The following is an 11198-nucleotide window of genomic DNA, read 5'->3' as shown; positions in this document are numbered from 1 at the left end:
AACTGAAATCAACCCCAGCATCTACACAGATAAAAGTCCACTACTGACAACTGAAAGTGAACTTAGTTTCAAAGTGTCTGCCTTCCTAGACAACATGCACATCACAAATCTTAGCAGGATGGAATACCTTTCACATTTGGGAGATTTCTTTTATTTGAAACCAAAACAGCAGATAAGGATTTATTTTGTGGTGGCTGCATAACTCCTGCTTCTCCCTACTAATCATCCAATACTGAGATGGATTCCTCTCTGCAAGTCTTCTGTTGCATTAATTTATATAGTCTTATTCCACTCACCTACTCCACAGCTAGAGAGGTCCTTAATTCATACCTGCACTATAAAAACTTGATTTGTATTCTCTTTGCCTAGTAGATACTTCCTCATCATAGCTGATGTGAGGCAAGGGTATTTATTTAACAGGAGAGTGGCCCTGAAGAAGTCAGTCTCCTATTACACAAAGACAGGTTGAAGGCCCGTGTTACCTGAATGTCAGTGTAAGGTCCTCAGCTGGAACCTTGTTTTGTGGTTCTAATTGTCCATTTTCTGTCTGTTTAGTGGTGCCCAGCTTGTTTTTCATATCCAGTGAAGACTGGCTCTCCTTTAAAGAAAGGACAGATGAAAAATTATTTAAGGATGTGTTGAAAGAATTTGAGATTTCATTCTTTAGGGACGATGAAGAAGGCCTGTAAATTGCAGTCACACAGTTTAACCCACAAAAGCCATGAGACAAAAACAGACTTAGATATGCTCATCCTCTCAGGACACAGTATTTCCCAAAAAGGAAGGGATGATCCTTGTAGCAACAAGCAAAGGCCACAGACTGTAACAGCACACGGACTTCTGAACACTAGCCTGTACCTGCAGACAATGTTTCCTATGTTAAAGCATTTTATAGAGCTCATGGCACAGTGACCTTGGAGACAATTTGGCTTCCATCAAAGTCAACACCATGCTTATTTCAAATGGTGACAAATTAACAACATTTAAAAAGGCTACATTAAAACTTCTTAATGAAGAAGACTCCAGAAATTCCTCAGGAGGTTTTGAAGACTAGAGGTAAAGAGGAAGATGGATGACTCTAGCTGTGAGCATCCAATAGGGAGCCTTTCTGCCAGGATGAAAGGGCTGCAGCCAGGTACACGGCTCTCCACTGCGTCTCTCTGCCTCCCATCCCCCCAGCACTCACCATGCTCAGCTCACGGGTTCTCTTCCCAATTTCCCTTTCCACCTGGTGTAGCTCCAAGCTCAGCTGTTCACTTGAGATCATCCCAGGCCACTTGGGAGGTGGGGGTGGGGGCTGTGGTTGGCCTGCCAGGGTAGTCGCCTCTCTCTGCAACAGCAGCCTGTTACTAACAGCCTAAATGCATAAAGCCAAGCACATACACAACTGAGCACCCAACACACCAAGCACAGGAAGCTCTAATGCCATAATTCCAGAGTATTGCTCATTTACAAAACCAAGGCCACAGTTCACAATGTCCCAATTGAAATCACTTCCAATGCAAATTTCAACATGTTTCTGTAGACATGGACAAGTATTATAATTTTTAAACAAGCAGTGTTAAACACCTCTTGTTGTCATAAATCTGCATGTGTTTTTTTCATGTGTCACTCCCTTCTCAAAACTAAGACTAAGCCCATGAACAAAAACTACTCTCTTCTGAGGTCTATGTTCAACAAAAGAGAACTGCAGATAAGCAAGTCTGCTGCTTTATTTACAGCAGTGGAATTTATCTAATTCTACAGCAGAGCCAGAAATATTATGACATCATCTTGAGAGATGTAGTTGTCAATATGTAGGTCTCTACTGACCCACATTAGGAAACAGAGGAACAGAGAGGGGCAAGTGACTATGGTCATTCACAAGCTGCAAGTTACTAAAAGCATGTCAGCCATTCTAAAAATCTGCTAACACTTGTAAATCAATTCTGCAAGTGTGTGCTCTGCATTTGAATATATCATCTTGTACTCCACACAACCCAGCATTTGGTTGGGCTTTAAGTAGAAATGCTCAAACAATGCAAAAGCAAAATTATCTAGTTCTTTATGCTCTGGCTGAATTGATTGCTGCAACCATGTAATAGGTAAACCAATGAAGACTCCTTGATTTCCAGTATCTACATCAGCTTTAAACATAAGAGATAAACTGAAAGCTGTTCTTAAGCAAAATAACTAATTCTGCAAAATTCATATTATGGCAAAATCAAGGCTCAACATTCAACTCTGTATGATTAAACACTGACACAATCACAACAGTGATGAGCAGGAGGCCACTTACAGGTTTTGCAACTTTCCAGTACTCTTGTATTATGGCAAATGCAGACATGCAAGATTGAAAACATTTTCTCCTCTCATTCCCAAACAAGAGTACAAGAACATAAGCTATGTTTCAGGTAACTAACAAATGCATATTACTGCACCTACTGCTGTGACTTAATTGTGAGCTCTTAAACTAATCTGCAATAACCCTCCTCTGTTACATGTGTTCTTAACTAACCATAGCTTCAGCAGAAGCTGCTATCCACTACTTACAGCAATTTCTTCCGGGAAAATGTTAACACAAATAGTTGCTGAGGTACCTAGAACAGTTTTCTGGTAGATATTTACTGGTTTTTCCTAAGAGGAAAAAAGTAACTAAGGCTTTCTAAAATTATTCATTCATTATGGCTTGACATTACTCTTGTCTCACAAAATCAAAATATTTCAGCTCATTTATTCTTTTACAAACACACACTCATCTTTCCTTATGCTACAACTACCTTTCTTCTAAGTGAAGAGCCAAGAGCCATAAAATATTAAGCCTTAATTTTTCAAGCTAAATATATTACATATTTACTTTCTTGACTCTTGTGGTTTGTGCTATTTAGGAAGAAACAGGTACAAACACAAAGCTAAACATGAAACAGATGAAGCTCATGGCTTTCTGTACATAAAATCAGACACTTCCAACAGCAATAAAGTCAAGAAGAACAGGCTCCTACACCCCAAGTTTGCCTCTGAGTAGAGCTGAACAGAGGGGGAGTGAGAAAGAGAATGACAGCAAACAAGACTGAGTACAGACTGCAGATTCAAATATAGTGTTGATGTGCATGTGGAGTGCAGGGAAGTTTCTGCTGCTAGGCAGAAAGGCTGGAACTTGCACCACAGCCCTGATGACTGCCATCACAGGATTAAGTATTGTTACTGAGTGTCACTACAAAGGTCAGCCCCTGAAAAGCTTTACCAGACTCTTCCCTCTCCATACCACCCCCCAGTGCTGCTCCAAATGCTGGTACCAACCTCCAGTCCCCGCATTTGGGTCTGCTGGCTGATCTGATGGTCAACTTGCTGCAGTTCCATGCGCAGCTGCTGCTCTCGTTCAGCTGAAGGCAACTGCTTCCCATGACCAGCCACATCTGACATGGACAGCCTCTCCCTTTGGGATTGGACAATAAGGAGATTTCAAAAAAAATCTTTACTCAACTGGCACAGAAAAAAATAGATAAAAGAAAACTTAGAAGTAGGCAAAGAAAAAGCAAAAATAAAGCAATCCTACCTGTCACTGAAACGTCCCTGAGAAGGTATATTTTGATGAGGAGAATATGGAGAGCCTCCCCAGCCACCGTGGGTTTCGTAAGGACTGTAGTCTACCAGGGAACAGAAGAAAACCACGTTGCATTACTACAAAATCACCCTTTCAGTTGTTCAGCCGACACAGAACTAGACAGAGAAGAAGAAGAAAGGCCAGCCCTCTAATGATGAGAAGCTGAACATTTCTTCTGATTAAATGAACACAGAAACGCTCTCTGTGACCAGTCTCACATGCCTAATACATGACTCTTCCTGTATGTCTAACAGTCTGTGACAGCCTTCCAGAGTCTGAGATTGTGAAGGACTTCAGATACTCAGGCAGATGAGCAAACACAGAACAAAACTTACAGACATGATGATTACAGTTATTTTTACTACTGAAGTTCCTAAAAACTCAGGAGTTCATTAATAATTCTGACATACTTTGGTAACTACAGTTTAAAGATTAAGTTTTCAGGGAAGTCAGAGTTCTACCTGTAATAAAGTCTAAAAAATTACTGCCTGAAAAAGCTAGAAGCAAGTTTGGGGGAATATAATTGTTAGATGTTTTCTTAAGGTTATTCAGTGCACCTCAAGAAAGAGACAATTTTTGGAGTAAGACAGGAGGCCATATTATACATGTGATTAGAAAATAGATGTGTTGGAAATGAACTACTCCTACTTTCTTACTTTGCCTAACAGTACATGAGACAATGGCTGCATTAAGCTTAAAGCAGGAGAGCAGCAGTACAATACTTCATCAAGATGGTTTTGCATTATGTATTTGGGAAAGTGCTAAGCTTCTGGATTCTGCTGCTACAGATTTAAAACAAGCTTCATATCAGAGGGACTGGCAGAACAAAGTAACTTCTTCCAAACAGCAACAACGTATCACTAACAAATACACTATGTATGCACAAGCATGTCATGGAATCATTGGACATTCCAAGTTGGAAGAGACAGGTAAGGACCATGGAGTCCAACTCCTGGCTCTCCACAAACACCCCAACAATCCCACCCTGTACCCGAGAGTACTGTCCAAACACTTCTGGATCTCTGGCAGTCCTGGGGCGCTGACTAGTCCCTGTTCAGTGCTCCACCACCCTCTGAGGGAAGAATCTTTTCCTGATATCCAACCTAACCCTCCCCTGACACAGCTCCAGTCCTATCACTGGTCACTAGAGAGAAATCAGGGCCTGCCCTTCTGCATCCCCTCAGGAAGAAGCTGTAGACTGCTATGGGGTCTGCCCTCAGTCTCCTCTTGTCCAGACCAAGTGATCTCAGAAAGCTGTGGCAAACTTGTTCTGAATTCAGTCTTCTCAGTATAACCCTACCTGAAGTTATTTTAAGTGACATTAACACACTCCATATTTCTAAGACAAGATACAAGTTTACAGGGCTTGTCTTCAACCTGTACAACACTATAGCAGTAAAGAAAATAGCAACAGCCAGCAAAATCCAAGAGCACAGATCATACCTGAAATGATGGATTTGGTGGCAGCTCCCTGAACCGCCATGGCCTGCATGGGCCCAGAGCTCTGGTACATGGCTTTGGAAGTACGGGAGATGGCCCCAAATCTCGACACAGTTGGTCGGTCTCCAAATGGAATGAGGTCATCGTCCCCCGTCTCGGCCGCTCGTCGCTGCATGTCCAGTCGCTGCTCACGCATGGTTTTACTATCCACATTCTGGACAAGACATGGAAAAGGCACTCCAAAACTCATTCCAAAAGTAACAGGATCACATTCCTTTCACAACAATTTGGTAGGTGCAGTTAGTTTCTCTTGTATTCTCTATTCCCTTCACTTTTCAACTAGTTTTCCTATTTTTCAGTTTCTAACTCCATTGTCAGAGGGGATGTCTCCTTAATGGTCTACCTTAATGGTCTCCTTAATGGTCTACCACAGTTAAAAACTTGCAAAATTAATTATGATCAAATCCAGAAGAAGAGATCAGCAGCAAATGGAAACTACGACAGAGCAAGTCTAATGGGAAGAGAAGGTGGAAAAAACCTCCTCCTCATATAAACTCAAAGAAGAGATCAGTGGGCATCTCTGAAGAATACACATTCCTTCTAGAATCAAAAAGAAATTTCTCTGAAGCCCAGTGCTAAGAATTGTATAACCTAACAGCCTGCAAATGACTCAGAATGGGAATTTTTCAGTACCACACTTACTTGGACAGGTCTAGTATATCTTACCAGGCATTTTTCATTAAGCAGCAGTACTGTTTGGAACATCCTGGTTTCTAACCGAGTTTCAGACTCAAACACCTTAATGGGTCAGCATATGAAGAGAGAAGGTGTTCACTCTCTCCTCCAACAGCTGAGTTAAATAGGAAAGCTATCTGTTGACTACCAGAAAATGTAGCATGGTAAGAATTGCCAAAATCAAGTTAAGACTTTGCTAAAGAAGTAAAACTGTGCACAGTAGAACAAAAAGAGCAAAGTAAGTGGGACCACTACACCAAGAAAATTGTCTAAAGGCTACAATCTTTGGTATAGTCCAATAATAAAATAAAACTCTGCAAGCTTTCAGTGGGGATAAGGATTGCTAAAAACAGTTAACATATCTGAGGCAGGAATAAAGGGGTGAAAATGGCAGTAACAACTAAGTTGGAAGCCAAACTCAAGAAATGTAATACTTGGAAACTGAAACATTAGGGAAAATATACTTTGGAATTCTGGAAAAAAATATATCTCCAGGCCATAGGATGCTAGTACTAATTTTAATATACTTCTATTTACTCAGTAAAGCTGCATATCATCTGCAGAATATTCAGTATTATGCACTCAGATGATACTACTCCTGTCCTTCAAAAAAGGAATCTCTTATGAATGATTAAAAAAAATAATCACTGAACAATTAATTCAGTAAAGGTCTCTTGATAATTTTTTCCTGTGAGGAGACAAAAACTGAAAAGCAGTAGAGATCCCATTTTGCTTATTTGAAAATAAGCTCTGAGGCAGAAGAATACTTTGTTTAGCCTTGAAAAAGGGGCTTACTTCTCCAGAACCTTATTACTTCTTGTAATTGAATTGCAGGTTTTTTACAGAGTTTTCTAGCAGCAGGGATGAAAGTCAAGAGCTGTTTATCACTCCTAGGTGCTGCCACTTAGACAGCAATAAGCTGATTCCAAGTAGTCTCAGTACCTCCTCAGGTCAAACGTGGCAGTGTGGTAACTCCAGGCAACCACACTGTGTAGGACTGAGAGCAAGTGGACAGGTAAAAAGGCTCAAGCTGCAGATGAAATGCAATTTTTGTTCTGATTTTTTCAGGAGAAAGCCTCCTTTTTGGGTCCATTTCCAACAGTGGCTTCAAGGTTTTAAGAAGAAAGCAATTCAGCAGACAGAAGAAAAACAATTTTAATTCCAATGGGGCAGAGGGGGAAAAGGGAGCCTTTTTGAGGAGAAGCTGAACCAAAAAAATCTCGATTTAATTAAGTGGTTGCAACAGGTGAGCATCTGACCACAGAAGAATGAATTCTGATTAGAGATGTTCCCCTCTACCTCTTACGGGCCAAAGAAAGGTCACCATGACTCCAACAATACAAAAACAAGTCAATAAATCCTTTTGCAGAGCGGGGGGGGGTGAAGGAGAATAGATAAATCTCTGTAAAATAGTTCCTCAGATTAAACAGTCTTTTTCTCTTGAAGAGCTTGAATGACTTGCTATGTGCATGGGCTACCAGCCTACTCCTCATGTTGACCTCATGTTGAGTGATGCCTGAGTGTTAGGAAGAAACTGAATAGTGGTGGTATGTAGGACTCTTTATTTTCCTCTCCATTCATGACTCCTAATAGTAACACCCAAGCAGCCCCTTCGTTTTGCAACACTGACCTAGCAAAAACTGGAGCAGCACAAAACAAGATCACAGCCCACCTCCCAAAGTTCAGTGAAGGGCTGAATAAGTGTAGCACAGAGCTAGAAATTGCTTTCAAGAAGAAACAGCCTAGTGCAAAGTTTTGACTGTGCTTTTCTCAAAAACTTCATGCAAGTTTTGGGTACTCTTGCGGCCAAAAATCACAATCTTTCAAGTAAAAACTAGTAACACCCTTAACAGCAATAACAGCCACCTTAAAAGGAATTAATTGCCTAAAGTTAAGTTAACCATCTTTCTCTGACAGAAAGAAGTACAGGCAGCAACACATGGACATGCTTAATTAACAAGCTGCCAGGACAGAATAATTTTTGCATTTCAAGTAAGTGCAAAGAATAATCCTTGCACAATATTCTGGCTATTTATGGCTTCAGAGCAGAGTGGTTATCCTGCAACTATACGCAGAATTTTGTACCAGCTACACAATGGTAGGACTGTTCATAACTTTGAAAACTAAGTGCTTCACACACTTGCAAGTGCTTTCTCTGACTGCAATGCACTTCTAAGCTTAAATAAAAACAGTGATCATTGTGGAAAGCAAATCAAAGCCCTTCCCACCCCACAGAAATATCCACTCTTCTTCTGTTTTGCCCTTATCCCTGCATACCGCCATCTCCACACTCCTTGCTGCCACAACATCTTTGGGTTTTGCATCTTTGGTTCCAATGTAGGAGCCGATGGTGTCACAGGACCAGGGAGAGTACTGGCTGTAGTCATTTCCTTTGTATTTCCCAGCTACCTTCAGGTCTTCATCCAAGTACTGTACAAAAACAAAAATCTGGTTCTGTAAGTGAAGGGAAGAAGCAGTTTCACAGCCATCCCTGTTCACTTCAACAGTAGTGAATTTGAGAAACATCACCAGGATTATTTTTTATCAGATACATCACCCTCTGGAACTGGGCCAGAGAAGGCATGAGGTGCGTGAAATTCTGAGCCCCTGGCTATGCTCCCAGTGCTGACTGTTCACTTGGCCAGTTTCAAGGTGATATTTTGACACTGGTTAAAAAAAAAAAATCTCTATCAACCTGCCACTTCATTCTAAATATGTCGGGAGTAAAGTCTAGTAACTGTGAAGAGCGATTACTTCAGTTAGTAATGGCTCTAAATTAATTTTCTTGGCTGCACTGAAAGCAGAGCTTAGGACCAGTGGCAGATCAACAGCCAGCTGAAATACTGGAGACTGTACTACAAGGGCTTCCCACCTAGGCACGAAATCTACATTCCCCAACACTTGCCAGTGCTGTATTGTTCTGATTTTCTTCTTGTCTACACCTACCAGCAAGACCCAAGTATTTTCTAAACATGCCAGTATCTCATGTTTCGTCAAAATATGCTTACCTCCTCTGAGTGAAAAGGATGAGGCAAGGTTGGTGATGGTGCAAAAGGAGGTGGAGAAATCACCTTCCTCTCTTCCAGCTGAGCCATGATCTCTTTCCTTCGTCGGTGAAGTTCATCCAGGCTGGGATGAGGCTGAAATGAAGACAGGAAAATGTTTCAGAGATCCTGAAGCATTAAAGTATAAAATGAATAATTTTCTAAGTGCTGTTTACCTGAACAAAATAAGGCAGCTATATACTGCAAGGAGAGGGAAATACAGAGGATACACAGAATCACTGAAGTTACAAGTAATGATCACTTTTGTTAAAGTCTACCTGTTAACTTTCATATAGGACATACATGTTCCTACACTGGCCAGTGTTAGGTCAAGACACCCCACAAACACGCATGTGTTACAACTTGGCAAAGTTCCTGCTGGCACATGTTCAGCATGGCAAGTTCCCATTACAGTCGTGTAGGGTGAATTGATACAACTCTATAGGTCACTAGTCACATTTATTATTCGCTTTGCAATAGAATTAAACATGGCACACTCAAACTGATAAATCTGTAAGTTATGTTAAAAACACTTCCTGTACTCAGCAATAGGATTCAGAGCCTTTAATCTGAATGATCAAAGTCCAACTATTCTACAGAACTCAATTCCAGCTGGTGAGTTATCAAAACAAATTTGTAAGCTTACAACAGGAAGACCCTGCAGTTAACTATCTAACTAGAAAAAATTCAGAAGAGCAGAAGTTTTAATTCTCTTATCAAGGCAGGTTTGTTTAATGCTTATTATTGAAGTACAGAGTTGGTCAGTCACAGATGGGCAGTACAAGAATGCACATGTGACATTTCCACACACTGTATTTACTCTGCACTTGAGTAGCCCTCTCCAGCCTAATCTTTGCTGGAGAAGTCAGAGACTTATGAGATTTCCAAAGTGAATTACAATGCTTTTCTATTTTGAGCATTAAAGCAGCCTACTTTTACATATTAACATCATTTCAACTGCAGAGTTGACCAATAACTAAATTACCTTCCAGTTTTTGATCAGCTTCCTAAAATTCAGACTTTAGCAAAGGCCACTCCCTTAGTACAAAACCATACAATTCCTCAAGCAGTTTATAGTTTCTCCCTCAAAACAACTACAAAAACACAGTGTAGAACCCATACCCTGTGGCACGAAGGTCTGATCTGACCAAGATGTGGAGCCACTGGGCAATAAGCCTCTGTTTGCTGGTATCTGTCTCTGGACTCAGGTACGTAGAGGGGCACAGCCGCCTGTGGGATGTCGATGGGCACCGGGCTGCCCCGCACCACGTCCTCCCGCTGGTAGGGCTGCACAGGGGGGTACACGCGGCGGCCGTCGTAGTGCGGCGGGTACATGGGCTGTGCCAGGGTCGGGTACCCCTGCGGCTGCGGGTACTGCGGGCTCACCACACGCTCCGGCAGGTACGGCCCGTAGTGCTCCAGGTACGGCGTACCCGGCTCGGCTGCTGATGGAGGAGGTCGGACAAAGCGAGACATGGACTGAGTGGGATAGTACACTCCTGAAGCAAGGCAAGGGGGGGGAAAAAACACAAGATACAGAAAGTGATTACCACAACTGTCCACAAAAATTGACCGCAGAAAACCCTGAAGAAGCAAAAGTTGATCCAAAGCTCAAGCGACATAGCATAATTACCTAAGATACCAGCACAGTATCAATGTTAGAGTAGGTGATGAAGAGCTGGTGAGACTGAGCCCACCACAGGTGCCCTGCCAGCACACCAAATAGAAATAAATCATCAAAATGTCTCTGCAGAATGCTACAAATGCTTTCAGCTAGGTAAGACCTAAAAAGTAAACTGAAGATTGGTCTGTACATCTTCATCCATTCAACTAAATTCAATTTATCTCAACATATCAGAGCCACTGTCTGGGTAAAGGAATTTGGATTATTAGGATTTAAAGTCATCTAGAGATTTGTTCTATGTCTTGAACAGGAGAAAGACATTTCAGAACTGTAAATCACAAAAGACTTGTAATATCACATTGCCTGGTTACCTGCAGATTTTATTATTCTATCCAGGATCTCTGGATAATTTTAAAGTAAGTATGAATACATGCATGACATCAAATTTTTTGGACAACTCAGATGTTCACTGGCACATAATGACCAAATGTAAGTAGTTTTTCTTCAAAATGCTCTGCAATTTTCTCAGAAATGGCTTCCCCCATTTCACTTTTCCTTTCTAAAGCTTTTTCTGCTTTTAACTTCCTTTGGTCTTTTATTGTTTATTTTTCTTTCATATTAACTTCACTCTATCTCATTTCTCTCTGTGACCTTACATTGCCTAAGAATCATTCTCTGTTTTCATACAGATAGCCATATCTTCTCTTTTTAATCCCCATCAATATTATCTGTCTCCACGTGCTCTCTTTATAGTTAAGTTTTTTTCTCTTGG

General features: G+C 41.2%; 1 protein-coding gene across 12 annotated transcripts in view; it reads right to left on the bottom strand.

Annotated features, from left to right (window-relative positions):
* Positions 1-11198, bottom strand: part of RC3H1 (ring finger and CCCH-type domains 1) — a 73385-nt gene that overhangs the window by 18573 nt on the left and 43614 nt on the right. For 5 of the 12 annotated variants that reach the window (XM_053950192.1, XM_053950191.1, XM_053950195.1 and 2 more), the window contains exons 12-19: positions 9925-10301; positions 8767-8898; positions 8036-8206; positions 5027-5237; positions 3536-3626; positions 3280-3415; positions 1187-1357; positions 483-598 (exon numbers count right to left, since the gene is read on the bottom strand). In XM_053950192.1, coding sequence (XP_053806167.1) covers positions 483-598; positions 1187-1357; positions 3280-3415; positions 3536-3626; positions 5027-5237; positions 8036-8206; positions 8767-8898; positions 9925-10301 — 1405 coding nt within the window. The remainder of the gene's footprint in view (positions 1-482; positions 599-1186; positions 1358-3279; positions 3416-3535; positions 3627-5026; positions 5238-8035; positions 8207-8766; positions 8899-9924; positions 10302-11198) is intronic. The other 7 variants (XM_053950198.1, XM_053950199.1, XM_053950196.1 and 4 more) reach the window with 4 other exon arrangements.

The sequence above is a fragment of the Vidua chalybeata genome, chromosome 9 (genome assembly GCF_026979565.1).
Source record: "Vidua chalybeata isolate OUT-0048 chromosome 9, bVidCha1 merged haplotype, whole genome shotgun sequence".
Lineage (NCBI taxonomy): Eukaryota > Metazoa > Chordata > Aves > Passeriformes > Viduidae > Vidua > Vidua chalybeata.
This window is presented reverse-complemented; position numbering and strand designations above follow the sequence as displayed.